Source organism: Lithobates pipiens, unplaced genomic scaffold (assembly GCF_037356315.1).
Source record: "Lithobates pipiens isolate NorthernLeopardFrog02 unplaced genomic scaffold, aLitPip1_a1.2 Scaffold_13, whole genome shotgun sequence".
Classification (NCBI taxonomy): domain Eukaryota; kingdom Metazoa; phylum Chordata; class Amphibia; order Anura; family Ranidae; genus Lithobates; species Lithobates pipiens.
This window is the reverse complement of record NW_027507718.1, coordinates 234,250,933-234,276,884: the sequence shown is the minus strand read 5'-3', so window position 1 is coordinate 234,276,884 and position 25,952 is coordinate 234,250,933. Positions and strand designations below refer to the sequence as shown.

General features: G+C 46.6%; 1 protein-coding gene across 1 annotated transcript in view; it reads right to left on the bottom strand.

Annotated features, from left to right (window-relative positions):
• The window catches only part of IL12RB1 (interleukin 12 receptor subunit beta 1), a 168,743-nt gene that overhangs the window by 11,578 nt on the left and 131,213 nt on the right, over positions 1-25,952 (bottom strand). The window contains exon 14 of the mRNA XM_077476343.1: positions 7,355-7,436. Within this exon, the coding sequence (XP_077332469.1) occupies positions 7,355-7,436 (82 nt within the window). The remainder of the gene's footprint in view (positions 1-7,354; positions 7,437-25,952) is intronic.

Below are 25,952 nucleotides of genomic sequence, written 5' to 3'. Positions count from 1 at the left end.
TAGAATCTGTTTGTAATTTTGAACTGGTACATTTTTAAGGAGTAGCTCCAGTCAAAAAATCTATTTTTAAGCTTTTAGGAAAACATAGGGAAGGGTTATCACCCCTGTATAATTTGTTTTGCCGTCCCTCTTTTTTCCTCTCACTTCCTGGTGTCTCCTTCCATTTGCAAGTAGGAGACGTTTGTAAGTTGGATGTTTGAAAGTAGGAGCCTGCCCTATATGCTCTGCAGAAATGGGGGCCTAAGGTGTTGGTGTTGCCACAACACTGTAAGCCCTCAAAGTGACTCTTGCTGGAGCGCCCTGCTGTGAACGATTATATCAAGAATTGTAATTACATGCAATTGTTGAACAGTGGTAGAAAACTTGGGCCTTTGGTGGTTGTGGTGGCCGTGCTGGTGCCACGACACTATAAGTCCTCACAGTTACTCTCGGTGGGCACAGGGACAGGCCCTGCTCTGAAATATTATATCAAGAATTGTAATTACATGCCCCTGTTAAATAGGGGCTGAAAAATTAGGCCTTAGGCACTGCTTGCTGGTGCCACAACACTGCAACCTCTCCCAGATACTCTAGTTGGAGTTCAGGAATGAGCCCTGCTGCAAAGAATTGCATCAAAAATTGCAATTACACACCCCTGTTAAACAGGGGCTGAAAAATTGGGCCTATACACTGCAACCTCTACCATATACTCTAGTTGGATTGCAGGAATGAGCCCTGCTGCAAAGCATTGCATCAAAAATTGTAATTACATGCCCCTGTTAAACTGGGGCTGAAAAATTGGGCCTTAGGCACTGGTGCTGGTGCCATGACACTGCAACCTCTCCCATATACTCTATTTGGAGTGCAGGAATGAGCCCTGCTGCAAAGCATTGCATCAACAATTGTAATTACACGCCCCTGTTTAACAGGGGCTGAAAAATTGGGCTGGTGGCATCACCCAGATCCAAAAATGTTCTTCCAAGATATCAGCGGAGGAGGAAGAGGATAGACAGTCAACATAACAGGACAGTCACTCAGCATCAGCATAGGCAGTCTTGAAGGGATGTGATATTTCCAAAAAAATTATTTGGTTACATCAGCTTCAGGTGCTTGGTAGCTGGTGGTGATCCAAGACTGATTCATCTTTATGAAGGTCAGTCGATCAACCGAGTCGGTGGACAGGCGCACCCTGTGATCAGTTACAAAACCACCAGCAGCACTGAAGATGCGTTCCGAAAGAACGCTGGATGCAGGACAGGCCAGTAGTTCAATTGCATACTGTGCAAGCTCTGGCCAGTGATCCATCCTCAAGACCCAGTAAGCCAGAGGATTTTCGGTGGCAAAGGTGTCCAAGTCTGACCTTGCCCCTAGGTATTCCTGCACCATGTAAATCAGATGCTGGCGATGGTTGCTGGAACCGATCATACCTTGGGGCTGCGGACTAAAAAACTGTCTGAACGAATCGGTCAGACGGCCACCTTCTCCACCGCTCCTTCTGACTGAAGCCTCAGCAACACGTTGTCCAGGACCAGGAGTTTGTAACCTCCCAGTCTCTGGGAACGCATTGCACAGACCTTTCTGCAAGGCCTCCTGGAGAGGTCTCATCCTCTGCTCCCTCGGCGACGGCAAGATAAGATCGGCAACCTTACCCTTGTACCGTGGATCAAGGAGAGTGGCCAGCCAGTAATGATCCCTCTCCTTGATCCGAAGAATACGAGGATCTTTCTGCAGACTTTGCACGATCAGGGAGGCCATGCAGCGTAGCTTAGCTGAGGCATTCGGTCCGGAGTCCTCTGGGTCACTAAGGTCACTAAGGACCAGCTACGTAGAAGTCCACGGGTTTCTTGAGACTGTAAATCATCCCTACAAGACTGCTGCTGCTGAGTGCCAAGCTCCACCTCCATGCTGACACAATCATCTTACTCCTCCTCCTCCTCCTCCTCTTCCTGTGTGATGGGTGGGACAGCAGGAACACTGTCTGGCTAAAGGGGGCCTTGAGAGGCAAGGAAGTCCTCCTCTTCCTGCCTCTGTTCTGCCTCAAGTGCCCTGTCCATTATTTCACGCAGCGTATGCTCCAACAGGTGGACAAGAGGTATAGTGTCACTGATGCATGCACTGTCACTGCTCACCATCCTTGTGGCCTCCTCAAACGGTGACAGGGCAGTGCATGTATCCCTGATCATGCGCCACTGGCGTGGTGAGAAAGAACCCAGCTGCCAGAAGAGTGACCCAATGGGCCGTGAAAGACAGGTAACGTCCCTGTCCATGCCTGCTGGACCATGAGTCAGCGGTAATATGCACCTTACCGCTGACCGCCCTGTCCAGCGAGGCAAGGGCATTGGCTTCCACATGCTGGTAGAAAGCCGGAATCGCCTTCCGTGAGAAAAGGTGGCGTTCGGGGACCTGCCACTGAGGAACCGCACATTGCACAAACTCACGAAAGGGGGCCGAGTCTACCAACTGAAAAGGCAGCAGTTGAAGTGCTAGCAATTTAGCCAAGCTAGCATTCAACCGCTGGGCATGTGGATGGCTGGGAGTGAACTTCTTTCTACGGTCCAGCAGCTGGGGCAGGGACATTTGCCTGATACAATCGGACGTGGGTGTACTGCTAGCAGAGTGCCAGCAAGCACTTGGCTGTGACACACCTAATTCTACACCTTCATTCCTCTCAGTGCAGGTTTCAGAGGGGACTGAAGGTCTAGTGGGGTTGGAGATCCCAGCTGATGAGGAGCAAGGAGAGGTCCGCTTTGTTCTTTGGTGTGGGTCTTTGAGGTACGCTTGCCAACGAGCTGCATGGCAGGTCAACATATGTCTGGTCAAGCATGTGGTGCCCAAGCGGGTGATGTTTTGGCCACGCGAGATACGCTTGAGACATATGTTGCAAATAGCAGCGCTGCGATCTGATGACACCAAAGACCTTTTAGAATAACGCGCAGAGGCAGCACCCTGCACAGGCGCAGCTCTGCGGTGTGATTCAGTCGGTGTGCTGCCCCTAAGCGGGCCCCCGGAGGGCACCCTGCCTCGTTGGAGATGTGCCTCCTCCTCTCTCCTACCAGGCACCCATGTGGAGTCAGTGACCTCATCATCCCCTCCCTCTTCATCACTGGAGCAAACCTGGCAATATGCTGCAGCTTGTGAAACATGACTGCCAGATTGCTGTCCTTCTTGAGCATCCCCTCTCTCTGCGCTCACGCTACTGCCTTCCTCTAGCTGAGTATCATCATCAGAGCCTTCAAAACACTGGGCACCCTACTGGAGCATGTACCCAACACTGTGCTCAAACAGTTCGGGGGACTCCTCAGGTGGACATGGTGGGTCTAGGGAAGGAGTGACTGATGATGACATTGAGGCGAGGGAAGTGGATGCGTTGGCAGCTGCTTTGCTAGTACCCTCAGCCTGGGTGAGAGAGGATGAGGAGGATGAAGAGGGTTTGGTCATCCACTCTACCAAGTCTTCGGCATGATGCGGCTCAACATGTCCAGCTGCCGAAAATAAGGACAAGCGCGTCCCATGGCCACGTGCTGATGACGATGCACTGTGTCCACCACCAGCACTGTTGTCTGTAGACACAAAGCCTGCTTGCCCTCTTTTATTGGCTCGTGCCTGTCTGCCTCTCCTTGTTGGCCTTCTAGACATGGTAATGGCCTGCAGGGAGATGGGAAAACCAGCAATTGGGTAGTGTAATTTGTACTGGAGGCATACAACACCCACTAACTCCTGTAGATGCCTGTATGATAGAACACCAGCAATAAAGGGTAGATACAGGTGTATACTGTGCTGTGCTGGAGACACACAACACCCACTAACTCCTGCAGATGGCTCTATTTGAGAACAGTAATAAAGGGTAGATACAGGTGTATACTGCGCTGGGGGCACACAACGCCCACTAATTCCTGCAGATGGCTGTATTAGAGAACACCAGCAATAAAGGGTAGATACGGGTGTATATTGTGCTGTGCTGGAGGCACACAACACCCAACTCCTGCAGATGCCTTTATTATAGAACACCAGCAATTAAAGGGTAGATACAGGTGTATACTGTGCTGTGCTGGAGGCACACAACACCCACTAACTCCTGCAGATGCCTTTATTATAGAACACCAGCAATTAAAGGGTAGATACAGGTGCATACTGTGCTGTGCTGGAGGCACACAACACCCACTAACTCCTGCAGATGCCTCTATTAGAGAACAGCAATAAACGTAGATACAGGTGTATACTGCGCTGGAAGCACACAACACCCACTAACTCCTGCAGATGGCTCTATTAGAGAACAGCAATAAATGTAGATACAGGTGTATACTGCGCTGGAAGCTCACAACACCCACTAATTCCTGCAGATGGCTCTATTAGAGAACAGCAATAAAGGTAGAAAAAGGTGTATACTGCGCTGTAAGCAAACACCCACTAACTCCTGCAGATGGCTCTATTACAGAACAGCAATAAAGGGTAGATACTGGTGTATACTGCGCTGAAGGCACACAACACCCACTAACTCCTGCAGACGCCGCGCTGGCGGCCTTATATAGTGTGGGGCGTGTACTAAACAGCCTGAGCTATAATTGGCCACAGGCATCCTGCCGGCGCTGTGATTGGCCAAGCATGCGGGGTCACAGTGCATACTTGGCCAATCATTCATGAGCCAGCAATGCACTGCGATGGTGCAGTGCGTTGTGGGCCATGGGCGCCACGTGAATTTGTCGCAAACGGCCCACAGAGTTCTGGCTTCGCCGAATGGACGAACAGCCGCTGTTCGAGTCGAACATGCATTCGACTCGAACACCAAGCTCGTCCCTACTGATGAGTACAATTACCGCTTACATCAGAAGTGACTGTGCTGTGTATCTGTGCCTCCATGCTTGGAATGAAACTACGTGCATTACTGCTGTAAATACTTTTCCTACTCCCGTCTCTCCGGTAATAAACGTCTGGTTCATAAGGTCAGTACATGTGATTCCCTCTGTGAAGCCGCTACACCCTAACCCCGCTTACACACAGCTGATTGCAAACAGGCACACACAGCTTTGCTGGCCACTCTGCAGAATGGAAGAAAGGAGCAGGGAGGGGGTGGGGCCCAGATTGACACTCGTGGAGGAGCGTTCAGAGGCCACACTACACAAACACAAACTACATTGTTGAGGTACGGGGGGGGTTACAGTATACAGAGAGGGAGAAAGGGGGGGTTACAGTATACGGGGGTTACAGTATACAGAGAGGGACGGGATTACAGTATACAGATAGGGAGAGGGGGAGTTACAGTATACAGAGGGGATCATCGAATAAAAGCAGCCAACAACTCCATACCATCAAGCGTATTTATTTTCAAGCCTTCACAGTGGGTACAGAGAAGGGGGTTACAGTGTACAAAAAGAGGGGTAGATGCAGTATACAGAGAGAGAGGGTTCAGTATATACAGAGAGAGAGGAGGTACGGTATATACAGAGAGAGGGGGATACAGTACACAGAGAAATATTGGGGGGTACAGTAGATACAGAGAGAGAGGCCGCACAGTATATACAGAGAGAGGGGGAGATTCAGTGTATACAGAGAGCGCGTGGGGGTACAGTATACACAGAGAGAGGGGGTACAGTATATACAGAGAGAGAGGGGTATACATTATATACAGAGAGATTGGGTGATACAGTATATACAGAGAAAGAGGGGGAGATTCAGTGTATACAGAGAGAGTGAGGGGGTACAGTATATACAGAGAGAGAAGGGGAATACGGTATTTACAGAAAGAGAGAGAGGGAGGGGTACAGTATATACAGCAAGAGCGGGGGGAACAGTATACACAGAGAGAGGGGGGTACAGTATATACAGAGCAAGAGATTGGGGGATACAGTATATACAGAGAGGGGGATACAGTATGCTCTGTAGATGCAGGAGGGAGGGGGATAGAGCGGCTGGAAAGGAAGACAAGGTAGAAAATATGTGGAGTGATAGAGGGATTAGGAGGATATGTGCTGGAGGGGGCTGTGGCAGGGGGAAGACAATTCTAGAAGTGTGGCTTGGATTTGAAATCTGACAACTCCTCCTTGCACTCTCTCTTCCTTCCGAAAGGACCCCTATAGCACATATCCTACCCCCCTACCCCTCCCCCTTGCGCTGCCTTTCTTCTCTCACAAAGCCCCCCCCCAGCACATATCTGACCCCCTTAAGCGCCTCTAGCACATATGGGCACAGGCTGCATATGATGGACACAGAGGCTGTATGATTGCCACAGAGGCTGCACATGATGGGCACAGTGGTTGTATGATGGCCACTGAGGCTGCATATGATGGGCACAGTGGCTGTATGATGGGCACAGGCTGCATATGATTGCCGCAGAGGCTGTATGGTTGGCAGAGAGGCTGCATATGATGGGCACCGTGGCTGTATGATGGGTACAGTGGCTGTATTATGGGCACAGGCTGCATATGACGGGCACAGAGGATTCATATGATAGGCACAGAGGCTACATATGATGTGCACAGTGGCTGCATATGATGGGCACAGAGGTCTCATTTTATGGGCACGGGGGCTGTATTTTATGGGCACAGTAGCTGCATTTGATGGGGCACAATGGCTGCATTTTATGGGGCACAATGGCTGCATTTTATGGGGCACAGCGAAGCTGCATTTGATGTTTTTTTTTTTGAATTTTTCAGTTTGTTTGCGCCCCCTCAAAAATTTTGAGCACCAGCCCCCACTGCCTCCAGAACATATCTAACTCTCCCCATCCCCCTTCTCGCACTAGCCCTCTCCCCAGGACATTCTGTGCAGAGCACTCACAATTCAGCCACGCACACTGTTTGCTGCAGCGAGCTATGCGCCACATTACTACTTTCTTTCAGGCCACCAAAAGTGTCCCAGGTCTTTTACAATCTTATAGTGTATAACCCCCCCCCCCCCCCCCAAAAAAATGCTGTCACTAAAGTGTTTGGGTTTGGCTTGAAGAAAAAGTGGCAACCCTAGTGGGTATACAGTATATACATAGGGAGAAGGGAGATACAGTATACAGAAAGAGGGGGAGATGCAGTATATACAGAGAGAGAGAGGGGTACAGTATACAGAGAGAGAGGGAGATACAGTATATACAGAGAGAGGGGGGATACATTATATACAGAGTGAAATGGAAGATACAGTATATAGAGGGAGGGTGAGATACAGTATATAGATAAATATATTATTGTATAAATATAATATCAATAAATACATTGAAAAGTATTTTTTATATCATATCTTCTTAACATTTGGTAGTCCTATCCCAAAAAATTCTAAGAAGGATTTTTTTATATATATAAAAAATCTGGTCACCTTAGCCTACAATAAAATTATTGTTGTGTTAACGTTGTCATTCAAAAAATGCATTGGTATCACATATAATACTTACATAGTTGCTATTGTTTGGAACAAGTGTTAATACATTGCTCTTTGAAGGGTCGGGCAGAACAGGAAATAAATACACTCGGAGTCTGAAATATTTTAAGTAGAACTAGTTAACACTAATTTAAAAAAAACTGACTAGAAATTATTGCAGCATTGTGGCAGGTATCAAAATACTTAACTTTTCAGATTAATAAAAAGTGCATTCCAGATGAAAAACAAATACGGTATATGAATACATTTATTTTAAGCTACACAAACTGATTTTTGTTTTTGATTGCTTTGTTTAGCAGAGCAAGCAATATGTATTCTATATTTTGGATTCTTTCAATTACAAGAACTGTGGACACGACTAAGCATTGCTTGATTGCAAATATACAAAGCTACTGGAAGTATTTTCATCTTCTGCAAACTTAAAATGTATGATATGTAAAATGAATATTATTAACATAAAACTTATATGTTATAGGTGACTGATTTTTTTTATAATGAAATGACTTAATTGCATAGCTAAAACATTTAGGTACTATATGTGACATTGTCTTAACCAACAATACTACCAATAGGTAGAGGTTTAGTAAAATGTTAAGACAGAACTGCAATTAAGATAACAGTCTGTGAAAATTAAAAGAGTAGGAGAAGTATAGGATTGAAAAAAAACAATTATACTCTCCTAGGTTGATGCAGCATCTGATCCCCACTGCTCAAAGACCGAAAGAACTGAGTGATGAAAGACCGCTGACCTCTCAGTTCTCTCAGTGAACAGAGAGCAGATGACGGTCAGTCATGGGGTCTCTGCTCTGCCCCTCCGATGCTCACTGAAGCATCGGCCGCTGTGGGCAGTTATCTGGCTTAGGCTCTTAGAGGTGTGCTGAGATGCTGAGCCAGCTGCGGGTCAAGCATCTGGGTGGATTCTGACATTAAAGTCCATCCAGAGTCTGGACCAGCTCAGTGACGTCAGCTGACAGACATCAGACGTTTAGCCCGCTGTCGGCTGAATGTAGGTCACAGGAGTGCAAATCTAACTACACTCTTGTGATCCACAGGAGAAGTAGGGCCAAAAGGAGCTTTGGCTCTACATCTACTTTATGTAAAATGGACACAGGGTATTAAAGTGAGAAAAAATAAGTAGGAAAATGGGAGAAGGAAAAGTCATAGAGGTAAGAATGACCAAAAAAACCAATAGTGGTTTAGAAAGGCGTGTGATGTGTCAAATATAATTATCACTCTTAGTTCAAATGTTTTCCTTTCCTAAGTGGAAGTGAAATCCAAGATGTTCATGCCCTCCAGAGAGTGATTTTTTTATTTAGAAATTGAGTCCAATAGGTGTCACTAATCATCTCCCTTATGCCCTGAGGTTAATTGTTAGTTAGTTAATGTCAGCGTTTGGGTGAATGTCTGAAGACCAAAATTTAAAAGATCGTTTGAAGAGATGATGCAGTTTCATGCTATATTCCGATAGCTTGCGGCTATTTTATTTTATTTCATATACCTTCTAATGCTGGATTGTATGTAGATACTAGAAGTATTAATTTTTTCTCTTTGAACTGTAGGAGATTTCCCTTTGGGTTTTTAGTGCAGTGCTTGTACTGATATTTTTATTGATATGTCATCCCTTAGGAAGAATTCTGCAAGTATTCTGAGATGCTTATTTTGTTCTTCTCGGTCAGAGTGTGGTGGTAACTGGTGGCCTTGTTATGTATAAAGGATTGTTTGGAATGTTGGAGGTGGAACCTGGAACTGTGGAGATATTTGCATTGATCAAAGTATTTCCTGTAGTATACAGTTTGGCATTCTTGATGGACACTGTGCTGTCCAGGAAGTTAAAAGTGGTGCCCATATAGTCCATTTTAAGACTAAGTGAAGAGTGGAATGTATTAGGTAATAGAGATTCTCTTCTGCTTTTATCCATATGATAAGAATAGTATAGTAATTGTAAACATATGGTTTTGTTGTACACTGTACTTCTTATAACACTAATCATATACAAAATTTTATGTCATAATCAAAAGTGAAATCATTACATTTTAGTACGAATTCAATGAGCACTTTATTTGAAGTTTAGGAAGGTAATGGGAATATGTGACATGCCTTAATACCACCTTTCTGAGGTATGCATTTACACAGATTCTACATCCATAGTCACTAGCCTTGTATTTGGTTGTGGATGCTTTATACTGTGTAGTTTGGTAAGTAAATCATTAGCATCAAGGGGGTAGACCCTAAAGGCCTGTATTAAAAATACCTCTTAAAAATAAAAAATCAATCACATAGAGTATTCATCTTGTTGATTCAAGTGCACTAAGATAACTACAATCACCGTACTTATAGCTAGCATGGGCCTTTTTTTTCTTTCCTGTAAATCCCTTATTGGAGTATGTTCTGGGACACAGAGTATAAGTCTGAAACACTGGAATGCCCAAAAGCAGTCCAACTAGCAGGCCCACAAGAAAAAAAAACAATAGGTTGATACGGTTAGCTCAAGGGTTCCTACAGCATGGCCTGAAGAACCTCACAACCAAAACCAGCATCAGCCGAGGCCTGAACATCCTCCTGGGAAAACACAACTGTGTAAGCAGAAAACCAGGTGGCATACAAATCTAAAAAAAAAATTCCTGATGCTGAAAAACACATGAAGCAATAACTGATCTTATCAATCAGACTGATAAAAGGGAGCTGTAGCTGAAAGATAAACTCAAATGGCAGGATCCACATCCAGACAATGGAACAAAATCTTTTTAGGATATGTAGAAGTAGGACAGAGAGGCAGTAGGAAGAAACCACCTCAGAAAGAAGTCTCTGGGCCTCAAAGAAACCTTATCCTTCTGTGGCATAAGAAAGGATTTTTTTACAGATTAAGGATGCCAACTAATGCTGCGCACACACGACCGGACTTTCCAGCAGAAAAGGCCAGACGGAATCATTTCATCGGATATTCCGATCATGTGTGGGCTTCATCTGACTTTTTTCTTCAAAAATTCTGACGGACCTAGAAATAGAACAAGTTTTAAATCTTTCCGAACGAATCAATTCCTATCAGGAAAACCGTTCGTCTGTATGCTATTCCGATGGACCAAATATGATGCAAGGGCAGCTATTGGCTACTGGCTATTGAACTTCCTTTTCTAGTCCCGTCGTACTTCAAGGCGTTCGAAACGAACAGACTTTGGTATGATCGTGTGTAGGCAAGTCCGTTTGGTCGGAACTCCATTGGAAACTCTGTCAGAAAGATCGCCAGAATTTAATCTGATGGAAAGTCCGATCGTATGTATGCGGCATAAGAATATCACCCTGCAGAAGTGATGGCAATACCAAAAGCAACCATGTGAGTTTGGATAGATGGAATATCTGGACACTCTGGGAGTGTTCACAAGTGAGGAGCACTTGCCTCCAGACTGGGTGGATTTTGGGATTGCTGCTCAGCTGAGTTCCAGTCTTGGCCTTGGAAGCCTGCAATAAACTTTTTGTTTTGTTTCAGGAGCAGGGACCTTATCCACCCCAGTTTTTGCATTCTTTTCTGGGACTAAATGGATACTCCCTACTTTTTTGAGAAACACTGTTTAATGATGTAATGCTTCTTCTCCCCTATCAATCAGTGTGACTGCTGTCCCATTATGCACACACTGCTCAGGACACATTTTTAAGAGGGGGCCACTCCTCATTTACAGTCATTCGTATTTGATATACTGTTGGGCAACTGAGTATTGGATGAAACTCTGTGGTTTTGCTATATGTATAACCTCATCTATCTTTCTCCCTTTCAGGAGACAGGACAAGTTGTGCACGGGAAGGAAAGTATAGCAAATCACTTGTTAACCTGCCTCAAATGGCCTTTTGATGTGTGCATGGGCACGTACGACAGGACCTACTCTTTTCAAATAAAAAAGATACTCAAAAACAAACCACTAGAATCATCACAATCTACAACAAACAACAAAGGGCAGTCAAAATAACATAGAAAGATATTGGCACCTCCTGCAAATTGACCCCAACCTCAGTCCACATATATGAACAACTCCGGCTATCATCTACTGTAGAGTCAAGTCCTTGAAGGACCAACTAGTAAGAAGCGAATATGTAGGGACATTCAGGTCAAACACATGTAAAAGATTGGGTACCTTCACATGTGGAGGCTATCCATATTCTAGATATAGGAACATAAAATAAAATAAAATACAACCCTGCCGAATGGCAAACTGTACAAACCTAAACATTTTGCTAACTGAAAAACTCTAGGAGTAATTTACCTACTGACATGCCAATGCAAAGCTTCTATGTAGGGGAAATCAAACTCGAGTTCTGGAAGAGGGCATCTAGACACATCATGGCCAATGCTAATCCCGACCTCCCCTTTGGAAGACATGTCAGAGATTGCCATCAGGGCATCTCCCCCCATATCCAATTCACCACCATCCTGGATCAGGATCATCCCGATAATAGGGAGGCATATTGGAGCACACTTCTACTCCAACGGGAAGTAAGATGGATTGCAGAATTAGGTGCCACTACACCTCCGGGCCTTAACACCCCACTGAGGTATTTTTTATTAACCATACTTCATTCTACATAGGCATCTATAAACAAATAGAAATGTTCATATCCTCTTCTAAGGCAACTGTCATCACAATTGACAAATACATTTTCATTGTGCCATATGGATATTCTATGAAAGTGGTTATTCTTCCATATGTTCCTGTAATGTCGCGTACACACGACTGGACTTTACGGCAGACTAGGTCCAAAGGGATTAGTCAGTCAGACAATCCAATCGTGTGTGGGCTAGTCTGATCGTTTAAAAAAAAAAAAATCAGACAGACCTAGAAATAGAACATGTTTCAAATCTATCTGACGGACTCAAATCTGACGAACTAAAATCGGGAAAAGCGTTCGTCTGTGTGCTGGTCCGACACACCAAATATGACGCAAGGGAAGCTATTGGCTACTGGCTATTGCACTTCCTTGTTTAGTCACATTTACACCATCACGTTCAAAACTAATGGACTTTCCAACGGACTTAGTCCGTTTTTGTGTGGCCAAGTCCGTTTGTTCGGAAAGTCAGTCTGAATTCCACCAAAAGTCCGTCGGATCTAGCCTGCCGGAAAGTCCGTTCGTGTGTACGCGGCATAATATACTGATTTGACTGATTATTGCAATAAAGCGCATGTGAAAATATCTATATTATGACCTAGTTTTTGGCCAGTCTCTCGTACACTTGGACAATTTTAACAAATACATGTCCTATAATAAGCTTATATACAGGAAATACTCAGGACTAGGGATGAGCCGAACACCCCCTGGTTCGGTTCGCACCAGAACTTTCGAACGGACCCCGTGTTCGTAACGAACGTTAGAACCCCATTGAAGTCTATGGGACTCGAACGTTCGAAATGGAAAGTGCTAATTTTAACGGCTGATATGCAAGATACTGTCCTAAAAAGGGTTTGGGGACCTGACTCCTGCCTCAGGGGACATGGGTCAATGCAATAAAAAGTTTTAAAAGCGGCCGTTTTGGCGGGAACACTGATTTTAATGACGATTAAAGTGAAAAAAATAAATGAAATATTCCTTTAAATATGGTGCCTGGGGGGTGTCTGTAGTATGCCTGTGAAGTGCCACGTGTTTCCCGTGTTTAGAACAGTCCCTGCACAAAATGACATTAAGCGGAAATAACACCATTTAAAACTGCTTGCGGTTTTAATGTTATATCTGGTTCCTGCAATATGGTTGAAAATCATTCAGAAAAATGGCATGGGTAGCCCTCCCTGCCCATTACCAGCCTATTTGGGTCTTGTACGCATATTAAGGGGAACCCCGTACCCATATTAAAAAAAGGAAATGTGTGTGGCCCCCAGGCCCTATATACTCAGAACAGCAGTATACAGGTGGTGCAAACAAGACAGGGACTGTGTAGGTTTGTTGTGTTAAGTTGAATCTGTTTGTAATTTTCAACTGGTACATTTTTAAAGTGTAGCTCCAGTCAAAAAAACTATTTTTAAGCTTTTTGGAAAACATAGGGAAGGGATATCACCCCTGTATAATTTGTTTTGTCGTCCATCTTTTTTCATCTCACTTGCTGTTGTCTCCTTCCGTTTGCAAGTAGGAGATGTTTGTAAATTGGATGTTTGAAAGTAGGGGCCTGCCCTATATGCTCTGCAGAAATGGCGGAACAAGGTGTTGGTTTTGCCACAACATTGTAAGCCCTCAAAGTGACTCTTGGTGGGCGCTGGAGCGCCCTGCTGTGAACGATTATATCAAGAATTGTAATTACATGCCATTGTTGAACAGTGGTAGAAAAATTGACCTTTGGTGGTTGTGGTGCTGGTGCCACAACACTATAAGTCCTCACCGTTACTCTGGGTGGGCACAGGAAGGGGCCCTCCTGTGAAATATTATATCAAGAATTGTAATTACATGTCCCTGTTAAACAGGGGCAGAAAAATTGGGCCTTAGGCACTGGTGCCATCACACTGCAACCTCTGCCATATACTCTAGTTTTATTGCAGGAATTAGCCCTGCTGCAAAGCATTGCATCAAAAATTGTACTTAAACGCCCCTGTTAAACAGGGGCAGAAAAATTGGGCTGCTGGCACTGGTGCCATCACACTGCAACCTCTGCCATATACTCTAGTTTTATTGCAGGAATTAGCCCTGCTGCAAAGCATTGCATCAAAAATTGTACTTAAACGCCCCTGTTAAACAGGGGCAGAAAAATTGGGCTGCTGGCACTGGTGCCATCACACTGCAACCTCTGCCATATACTCTAGTTTTATTGCAGGAATTAGCCCTGCTGCAAAGCATTGCATCAAAAATTGTACTTAAACGCCCCTGTTAAACAGGGGCAGAAAAATTGGGCTGCTGGCACTGGTGCCATCACACTGCAACCTCTGCCATATACTCTAGTTTTATTGCAGGAATTAGCCCTGCTGCAAAGCATTGCATCAAAAATTGTACTTAAACGCCCCTGTTAAACAGGGGCAGAAAAATTGGGCCTTAGGCACTGGTGCCATCACACTGCAACCTCTGCCATATACTCTAGTTTTATTGCAGGAATTAGCCCTGCTGCAAAGCATTGCATCAAAAATTGTACTTAAACGCCCCTGTTAAACAGGGGCAGAAAAATTGGGCCTTAGGCACTGGTGCCATCACACTGCAACCTCTGCCATATACTCTAGTTTTATTGCAGGAATTAGCCCTGCTGCAAAGCATTGCATCAAAAATTGTACTTAAACGCCCCTGTTAAACAGGGGCAGAAAAATTGGGCTGCTGGCATCACCCAGAACCAAAAATGTTCTTCCAACATATCAGCGGAGGAGGAAGAGGATAGACAATCAACATAACAGGACAGTCACTCAGCATCAGCATAGGCAGTCTTGAAGGGATGTGGTATTTAAAAAAAAATTATTCGGTTACATCAGCTTCAGGTGCTTGGTAGCTGTGGGTGATCCAAGACTGATTCATCTTGATGAAGGTCAGTCGATCAACTGATTCGGTGGACAGGCACACCCTGTGATCGGTAACAAAGCCACCAGCAGCACTGAAGGTGTGTTCCGAAAGAACGCTGGATGCAGGACAGGCCAGTAGCTCAATTGCATACTGTGCAAGCTCTGGCCAGTGATCCATCCTCAAGACCCAGTAAGCCAGAGGATTTTCAGTGGGAAAGGTGTCCAAGTCTGACCTTGCCCCTAGGTATTCCTGCACCATGTAAATTAGACGCTGGCGATGGGTGCTGGAACCAATCATACCTTGGGGCTGCGGACTAAAAAACTGTCTGAAAGCATCAGTCAGACGGCCACCTTCTCCACCGCTCCTTCTGACTGATGCCTCAGCAACACGTTGTCCAGGACCAGGAGTTTGTGACCTCCCAGTCTCTGGGAACGCGTTGCACAGAGCTTTCTGCAAGGCCTCCCGGAGATGTCTCATCCTCTGCTCCCTCTGCGATGGCAAGATAAGGTCGGCAACCTTACCCTTGTACCGTGGATCAAGGAGAGTGGCCAGCCAGTAATGGTCCCTCTCCTTGATCCGAAGAATACGAGGATCCTTCCGCAGGCTTTGCAGGATCAGGGAGGCCATGCAGCGTAGGTTAGCTGAGGCATTCGGTCCGGAGTCCTCTGGGTCACTAAGGACAACATGATCCGCAGCTACCTCCTCCCAGCCACGTACAAGTCCACGTGTTTCTTGGGACTGTAAATCATCCCTATAAGACTGCTGCTGCTGCTGCTGCTGATGCTGAGTGCCAGCCTCCACCTCCATGCTGACACAATCATCCTCCTCCTCCTCACCCTCTTCCTGTGTGATGGGTGGCACAGCAGGAACACTGTCTGGATAAAGGGGGCCTTGAGAGGCAAGGAAGTCCTCCTCTTCCTGCCTCTGTTCTGCCTCAAGTGCCCTGTCCATTATTCCACGCAGCGTATGCTCCAAGAGGTGGACAAGAGGTACAGTGTCACTGATGCATGCACTGTCACTGCTCATCATCCTTGTGGCCTCCTCAAACGGTGACAGGACAGTGCATGCATCCCTGATCATGCCCCACTGGCGTGGTGAGAAAAAACCAAGCTCCCCTGACCCTGTCCTGGTGCCGTAGTCGCACAGGTTCTCATTGATGGCCCTCTGCTGCGTGTGCAGCCGCTGCAGCATGGCCAATGTTGAGTTCCATCTGGTGGGCATGTCACATATAAGGCGGTTCTTGGGCAGGTTCAACTCCTTTTGGAGCTCAGCCAGCCGAGCACAGGCATTAAATGATCGGCGGAAATGCACACAGACTCTCCTGGCCTATTTCAGGATATCCTGTAAGCCGGGGTACCTGCCCAAGAACCGCTGCACCACCAGGTTAAGGACGTGAGCTACACAGGGCACATGGGTCAGTTGTCCCTGTCGGAGGGCGGAGAGGAGGTTGGTGCCATTGTCGCAAACCACCATTCCTGGCTTAAGCTGGCGTGGCGTCAACCACCTCTCGGCCTGCCCCTGCAGAGCTGACAAAACATCCGCCCCAGTGTGGCTCCTGTCCCCCAAACAAACCAGCGCAAGCACGGCATGGCATCGTTTTGCCTGCGTACTTGCGTAGCCCCTGCAACGCCTACGGAGCACCACTGGTTCTGAGGACAGAGCACTGGAAGAGGCCATGGAGGAAGAAGAAGAGGAGGGGGTGGAGGAGAGAGGTGTGTCACAACCAATAGTAGCATTTTGGAGGCGTGGTGGCGGAACAACCTCCAACACTACTGCACCTTGTCCTGCATCCTTCCCAGCAGCCAGAAGAGTGACCCAATGGGCCGTGAAAGACAGGTAACGTCCCTGTCCATGCCTGCTGGACCTTGAGTCAGCGGTAATATGCACCTTACCGCTGACCGCCCTGTCCAGCGAGGCAAGGACATTGCCTTCCACATGCCGGTAGAGAGCTGGAATCGCCTTCCGTGAGAAAAAGTGGCGTTTGGGGACCTGCCACTGAGGAACCGCACATTGTACAAACTCACGGAAGGGGGCCGAGTCTACCAACTGAAAAGGCAGCAGTTGAAGTGCTAGCAATTTAGCCAAGCTAGCATTCAACCGCTGGGCATGTGGATGGCTGGGAGTAAATTTCTTCCGCCGGTCCAGCAGCTGGGGCAGGGACATTTGCCTGCTATAATCGGACGTGGATGTACCACTAGCAGAGTTCCCGGAAGCACTTGGCTGTGACACACCTGATTCTACACCTTCATTCCTCTCAGAGCAGGTTTCAGAGAGGACTGAAGGTCTAGTGGGGTTGGAGATGCCAGCTGATGAGGAGCAAGGAGAGGTCCGCTTTGTTCTTTGGTGTGGGTCTTTGAGGTATGCTTGCCAACGAGCTGCATGGCAGGTCAACATATGTCTGGTCAAGCATGTGGTACCCAAGCGGCTGATGTTTTGGCCACGTGAGATACGCTTGAGACATATGTTGCAAATAGCAGCGGTGCGATCTGATGCACTCGTCTCAAAAAACCAAAGTACTTTTAGAATAACGCGCAGAGGAAGCGCTCTGCGCAGGCGGAGCTCTGCGATGTGATTCAGTCGGTGTGCTGCCCCTAAGCTGGCCCCCGGAGGGCATCCTGCCTCGTTGGACATGTGCCTCCTCCTCCTCCTCCTCCCTCCTTCCAGGCACCCACGTGGAGTCAGTGCCCTCATCATCCCCTCCCTCTTCATCGCTGTAGCAAACCTGGCAGTATGCTGCAGCTTGTGGAACATGACTGCCAGATTGCTGTGCTTCTTGAGCATCCTCTCTCTCTGCGCTCACGCTACTGCCTTCCTCTAGCTGAGTGTCATCATCAGAGCCCACCAAACACTGGGCATCCTCCTGGAGCATGTACCCAACACTGTGCTCAAAGAGTTCAGGAGACTCCTCAGGAGGACGTGGTGGGTCTAGGGAAGGAGTCACTGATGATGACATTGAGAGGAGGGACGACGATGTGTTGGCAGCTGCTTTTCTACTACCCTGAGACTGGGTGAGAGAGGATGAGGAGGATGAAGAGGGCTTGGTCATCCACTCTACCAAGTCGTTGGCATGTTGCGGTTCAACATGTCCAGCTGCAGAAAAGAAGGACAAGCATGTCCCATGGCCACGTGCTGATGACAATGCACCGCGTCCACGATCAGCACTGTTGTCTCTAGACACAGAGCCTGCTTGCCCTCTTTTATCGGCTCGTGCCTGTCTGCCTCTCCTTGCTGGCCTTCCAGACATGGTAATGGCCTGAAGGGAGTTGGGTAAAACAGTAGTTGGGTAGTTTATATTGTGCTGGAGGCACACAACACCCACTAACTCCTGCAGATGCCTTTTTTATACAACAGCAGAGTTAAAGGGGTATATACAGATGTATACTGTGCTGTGCTGGAAGCACACACAACTTCCAATAACTCCTGCAGATGACAATCGGGCCCAAATAGAGAACAGCTATGTAGGTGGATTATAGCGGTATGTACTGGGTACAGAGCACGCACACAGCACGCACTATCTCCTGAGTGACACTACTGACTGCAAGCTCTATTGTTAAAGATGGACCACTAGCTATATAGGTGAGGTGAATATCACGGTGTATACTGCGGTCAGGGCACGCAGACAATAACCAGAAAACAGCAGAGTTAAAGGGGTATATACAGATGTATACTGTGCTGTGCTGGAAGCACACACAACTTCCTATAACTCCTGCAGATGACAATCGGGCCCAAATAGAGAACAGCTATGTAGGTGGATTATAGCGGTATGTACTGGGTACAGAGCACGCACACAGCACGCACTATCTCCTGAGTGACACTACTGACTGCAAGCTCTATTGTTAAAGATGGACCACTAGCTATATAGGTGAGGTGAATATCACGGTGTATACTGCGGTCAGGGCACGCAGACAATAACCAGAAAACAGCAGAGTTAAAGGGGTATATACAGATGTATACTGTGCTGTGCTGGAAGCACACACAACTTCCAATAACTCCTGCAGATGACAATCGGGCTCAAATAGAGAACAGCTATGTAGGTGTATATAGTGGTATGTACTGGGTATAGAGCACGCAGACAGCACGCACTAACACTACTGACTGCAAGCTCTATTATTAAAGCTAGATCACTAGCTATATAGGTGAGGTGAATATAGTGGTGTATACTGCGGTCAGGGCACAGACAGTAACCACTACACAAGAGCAAGATAGTAAATCAGCCAAAAACGATTGGTGTGTAACTGTGTTGAAGGTACACAGAACACCCACTGCTTCAGACGCCAACACACTGCACGAGGCTGCCTTAATGGCGGCCTTATATAGTGTGGGGCGTGCACTACACAGCCTGAGCTATGATTGGCTACAGGCAGGAAGCCTGTGGCCAACCATGGCTCTCCTCGCTGCTGGCGCTGCGATTGGCCAAGCATGCGGGGTCACAGTGCATGCTTGGCCAATCGTGAGACAGCAATGCATTGCGCCATCGCAGTGCATTGTGGGCCACACTAATTTTGCCGCGAACGGCCCAAACGTTCGGAATTCGGCGAACGCACGAACGACCGATGTTCGAGTCGAACATGCGTTCGACTCGAACACGAAGCTCATCCCTACTCAGGACATTGTTATCCTATTCCAAGTTAATGATTTTTCTTTTATTTGATGTACTGTATTAACTCCCTTATCTTCCACTACATATTTATGTTTCTTATAGGTTGAGCCACACTATCTATATGCACATTGACTTCCAATATCCCCTCCTCTGGAACCTTCTTTATCCTTGAAGCTTCCACCACTCGCTGTCTGAGTCGGCTGCAATTATTGTGGATCCTTGTGAGGGACATTTCAGGCCTCAGGGGTTCCCCCATACAACTGGGTGATAGACCTCTAGGGAAATTCTCCCCTGATGCAGCTATATCATCTATCTTTTTAATTACTTTTCATATGATACAGCATTGGTATGTACAATTCACTGTGTGTTGGTTGTGCTCATTTCATGTCCTGCTATATGTTCTTAATCTATGCTATGTTCTGTTATAGAATGTCTTCAATTTATGATCTTCTCTATTTCCCTGAAGAAGGAATATACGTCTACATTCCCAAAACGCATTGGAATTAATGAGAAGCAATTTCTACGCTTATTTATTAGCTCTTATGAGCTTGGTATACTGTATACTGTATTTTGTATTGTGTACTCTTATCGTGATGTTTGCACCAATACAATTTTAATACTTTAATAAATATTGCTAAACTTTTTAATCAGTATAGTGTTCATTACAGTTTGCCCATAAAGTCCCACGGGGGGGGGGTACACTCTTTTCTTCAGTATAGCAAATCAGGGCGCAGGGAAAGCAGGAACCAATTGAAGACCACTCAGCAATCTGTTCAAGTCAAATAGGCCATTTTGTGCCGGACATGAGTGTGCATATGCGCATGTGTATGCTCCATTTTGCGCACACGCTAATACAGTTGCAGCTGAGCTGAGTCCATGGGCGGGTTTCAAAATGGTGTGCACATGTGCAGTGAGTTCGACGTAGAAGGTGGCTGCACAGGCTTAGTGAAGGCGCCTGAGTTGAAGCCTGGGAAACAGAGAAATGGCACTAGAACAGTAAATTGTCCTCTTACACTACCCACTTGTGACTGAATGTATCAAAGCTGACACCGCAGTTATACTCCTAAGTGGCCAAAGCAGCACACCTGGGCTTCCATTTAAAGAGTCCTTACTGGAGCAGTCTTCCATCCTGCGGCTCCCCCAGGCACTTAGGCAGTGCGTTAGAGACAAGCCCTACCTTCATTCATTCAACTAGCATACATACTAGGGAATCTTTAGGGATTGGGTTCTGCCAGATGTGTGTATTTTAGCCTTCAACCTGTGGAGAAATGTACCATGTACATGTACCATGTACACCATGTACACCATGTACCTAAGTGAACACCAAACACAGGATCCAGTACCCAGTCAGCAGCATTAAAGGCCAGCCCCACATATTCTTCCGGGCGGTTTCTAGGTACAGTACCCCAGGGCAAAGCTGAGAAGTAAACAATCCAAAAGCTGCAAAAAAGAGCCCCAGTGGCTCTGCAGCAACTGAAGAATTCTACTTGAAGAAAAAAATTTATTGACAGGTGAAAAGGTTTTTCTTCTATCAGAACAGAGAGAAAATACTCATTCTTCTAAGCACATTAGCAAAAAAGGCATGCTTGGAGCATGAGAGGTTATGGTGGACTGTCCTTTACTGCATTGCTTCCCAGTGTCCAATTCTCTTGAAGGTGGCAGTATATCCCAGTGTTAAAGAATACTCTTTTGTGTCCTGTTATGTAAGACTAATGCCGCATACACACGATCAGACTATCCGACAGACTTAGTCTGGGGGACAAACCTCCGGACTTTGCAGGGGTGGGGTCACCACGTGACATCATCTGGTGAGCCCACCCATTGTCCCTATATAAGTCGCCGCACAACACGTCCCTGTCATTGCGGCCAGAGACAGCGTCGAGTCAACATCTCAAAGAAGAAGAGAAGGCCACGGCGGCGGCGACAGAAGACCGGGCCACCGCTAGTAAAAGAGCTATAGGAAGAAGGCGGAGGCCCGGCAAGAAGAACCGAAGAGGGGGACAAGACCCCTGAAGTTGGAAGAAGAGGCGGCGGCGATAGAAGACCGGGCTACCGCTAATAAAAGAGCTGGGAGAAGAATGCGGAGGCCTGGCAAGAAGAACCGAAGAGGGGGACAAGACCCCCGAAGTCGGAAGAAGACCCCCGGGCGGCGGTGGCGACGAAGAAGAAGAAAGCTGGGCTCCTCCTCTAGTAAAAGAGCTAGCAAAAGATATCGGAGAAGACCCCCCAAGACGGAAGACCACCGGAGCTGTGCAATAAATTATTTTAAAAACTTGTGTTGTGTTTTTTTTTATGTACACTTTTTCCCCCAGGGTGAATGGGTAGGGGTACCATGTACCCCATACTCATTCACCTAGGGTGGGGGGCTGGGATCTGGGGGCTTCCTTATTAAAAGGGGCTCCCGGATTCTGATAAGCCCCCCGCCCGCAGACCCCGTCAACCAACGGCCAGGGTTGTCGGGAAGGGGCCCTTGTCCTTATCAATATGGGGTCAAGATGCTTTGGGGTGGGGGGGCCGCAGGGCCCCCCTTCCCCAAAGTACCCCCCCATGTTGAGGGCACGCGGCTTGGTACGGCTCAGGAGGGGGGGGGGGCGCTTGTTCGTCCCCATCCCCTTTCCTGACCGGCCGGGCTGCGTGCTCGGATAAGGGTCTGATATGGACTTTGTGAGGGACCCCCACGCCATTTTTTCGGCATAGGGCTTCCCCTTTAAGTCCATACCAGGTGACGGGGCCAGCGACGTGTCAATCTCGCCGATGGAGGCGGCGACATTGATCTCCTGCGCTAGTCCCGTCTACCGGGAGTCACGTTCAAAATGAACGGACTTTTCTCCATGTGTGGGCAAGTCCATTCATTTCAAAAGTCGGGAGGACTAGCGCACAGACGGCCGGATTGTCTGCCAGACTGCCGAGTCCGGCGGACAATTTTGAGTCAAAACTTCTTTCCAAGTCCGCACACGGGCGGATTGTCCGACGGACTCTGGTCCACCGGACCAAGTCCGCTGGATAGTCTGATCGTGTGTACGCGGCATTACACAACAATGTTCACATTTACACAATGTGCAAATGAAGCATGGAAACAGTGTAGTAACATTGCCCTACTCCCAGGGGCATAACTATAGGCGTCACAATTGTGACCCGTCTCCATGCTCCAGGGGGCATGTGTGGCTCCCCCGTACACCTGAATAGAGGTGGTGGGGGCAGCATATAGAGGAACCAATCCCCTCCATTTTCTTCCTGCAGTCGGTGAAAGCCTGCTTCCCCTCCTATCCCTCCCGCAGGCATTCAGCATCTTCAGGAGGAAAATGGATGGGATTGGTTATTTTATATGCTGCCTCATCACCCTTCCTATCCAGGCTACTGCTGCTCCCCAGTGTGCTCCCCTGGTCCCTCCCCCCCCCCCCCCACAGTGCTGCTGGCCTCCCCCCTCTCCTCTCCCATGGGGAATGTGTAAGGATGAAGAGCGGGAAATGGGCCGTTAAATATGTAATTTACTGGCCCCTTCCTTTTCTGAATAGACACAGTGAGTGATCGGTACCGACTGCTTCTGTGTCCATTCATAAGAGAAGCATAATAAAATATGTTTACTATGCTTCCGTTTGTAAATGAAAGGGAAGCTCTGTACAGAGCCCTTCCTTTCCATTTATTCTTTGCAGCTGAGGCTGCAGAGATGCAGATTGAGGGTTGTGTCCTCAATCTCCTTTCTCTGTCTCAAAGGTGAAACATTGAAGGTCTGAAATTACACCAAAGCCCCCTCAACAGAGGCTTGTTTGAAAAAAACATTTTTTTTAAAAATTGTAAAAAAATAAAATACCAAAAATAAAAAATGACTGACACCAATAGCGGCACTACCTGGCTCTAACATGGTCGCAAAGGTGAGACTTTCTTCCTAATACATGCCATTGTATAGAATCTGCCTTTCTGTGAAAATGTAAACTTCCAATAAAGAGGATATTTTAAAAAAATTTGGAAATGTATGAATATTGAGCAAACATTGTGTGAATCTTGGGTGAAAACATTAGAAAATAGACCCCCTAGGTGTTTGTCTATAGAGGTGATAGAGATGGTTCTTTCAATGAATATGTATAATCGGTTCCCCCCAGGCCTATGGCAAGATGACGCCGGCAGGAAGCTCAATGTTGATTCGGTTGGAGGTAAAATTACGTCCTCCCAGATCGCGCCCCGCGGGGCTGCGTCCACCGGACACAGCCAATGACTGATCACTGTACCAGGCGGCTGCCGGTACCATGTGACCGCTGTAACCAATCACAGCAGGTCATATGACAGTTGTAAACAATAGATGGCTTCACCGGTTACTGTCCCTGATCACTGCCACCCCTGTTATATGATGACGCTGTACTACACTATTGGCAGTACGTTTAAAAAAAAAAAGTTTTAATTTTCCAAAAACGTATGACAAAAAAAAGGACAACTTAAAAAAAAAGCTTGAATTTTGGGCCTCAAGAAATGAGATAGGCCATCACTCTGTACATCAAGATTGATCAGTTTTCAGATATATATTATAGTATGTGGACTCTATAACTTTCCTACAGACTAACATGCGGTAGTTTGCATGAAGGTAAAAAAAAACTTGAGTCTTTACAACCATTTTAAAGCTTACAAAAGAACATAAAGAACTAGCAATACTATGAAGTTACTTTTCTATGGAAAAAAGACACTACACTTTGATTGCTACAAAACAAATAGTAGCATATGTAACCCAGATCAGCAACATGTTTTCATTCTTAGGTGGTAATCCTTGAGAACAGTAAATCATAGCAAATAATTGGGGTAATATTGATTTGTTGTTATGGGTTACTGCACTTTAGTACTAGCACTTCAGAGTAAGGCTGGGTTCACACTTATGCGATTGCAGACATCACACGTGGTTCGCACTGCATTCCTGTGCACATCACATGCGATGTCTATGCTATGTGAATTCAGCCATACAGTTTGTATCGCTGAAATCCCAAAACAAAATGGTGCAGGACCCTTTTTTTGGTCCGCACTGGAATCAGATCGTATTGTGTTCAGACCCATACAATTCGATTTCATCCGATTCCACATATCGCACTGTGTTCTGTAAACCAATTTGGGTGTATCATTAACTTTGTATTGACATTGCAGCGCTTCGCAGAGAGCAGTGTGAACTACCTACATGCGATGCCGGAACCTGCACAGGAAATCGCTTTGGTTCCCGCGTCGCACCAGTATGAACCAAGCCTATTGCCTCGTACAAACGGGCGGAAATTCGAACGGAAAAGGTCCGATCGGAATATATTGTCTGAAAATCCGATCGTGTGTGGGCTCTATCGGACTTTTTCCGTTGGAGATTCCGACTGAAAAAATTTGAGAGCAGGATTTCATATTTTTCGACAAATAATTCCAATCGGACTTTGTCCAATCGTTTGTAAAGAATTTCGATCCGGCAAAGGGCCACGCATGCTCAGATCAAATTACGAGACCAAAGCTATTGGTTAGTAGCCTCAGCGTAGTCCCGTCGTAACAAACGAACGTCATTGCGTTCCGAACGATCGGATTTTCCGACAACTTTGTCCAACCGTGTGTATGCAACACCAGTTTCGGACAAAATTTTGTGGTCAGAATGTCTGACCATGTGTACGGGGGCTAAGAACTTGAACTAATAAGAAGTTAGAACTGCCACACTGAAAAGCAAGCACTGGCTTCACTTGGGTTATCATGATGGTTTGATTGCCTTTTGTACAATAAATAGGACATATGTCACTGTGATATGAACAGTCATTTTTACTAAGTTAAAGAGGAAGTAAACCCTGATGAGTTTACTTCCTCTTTCATTCCCTGCAAAGGTAAAGCATAATGGACTACTATGCATCGCATAGTAGCCCATTATGTGTCACTTACCTGACACAGGAGCCAGCGAAGTCACCGCTGTCCCCTGTAGTCCGCCGCATCCATCTTCTCGGTGGGTCTTGCTGCTCCGCCGCTGTCATTCGGCGAAGCCGCGATGACGTCACTCCCGCGCATGCGCACGGGAGCCGCCACTCGCAGCATATCGCCGTTGACCACGGCGCGCTCCATGGCGCATGCTCTGTAGACAGCGGTGCCTGTCTTTCGGCAAATATTTCTTGAACCTACAGGTAAGCCTTAATCTAGGCTTACCTGTAGGTCAAAGTGTGTTGTAAGGGTTTAGAACCACTTTAAGGGCCTCTCATTTACAATTTAAAATTATTATCCAGACAAAACATTTTCTTCTTTTGGTTAGAGTGGAAAAGGGTGAGACCTTTTTTTAAGTTTTTACTGCTCTGTGTGGCCCCACTGGGCAGACTTTCCTTTACTTTCTGTGCCAGTGAATATGCATGGTAAGGGAAATCTCCAATAAGAATTTAAGAATGCAACTTAATTGTTCCTTCCTTGTTTGTTTTCTTTGGTAGCATAGAGCTAAGACTTGAACATTATTGCTAGCACTGGAAATGTGGGGAAATCTCCCCAGTGAATTCTCAGCAATAAAAACCTTCCAGAGGTTATAATTTTTCCACATTTTGTGCAAAACAACACTCTTTAAATGTATGAATCTATACAATTC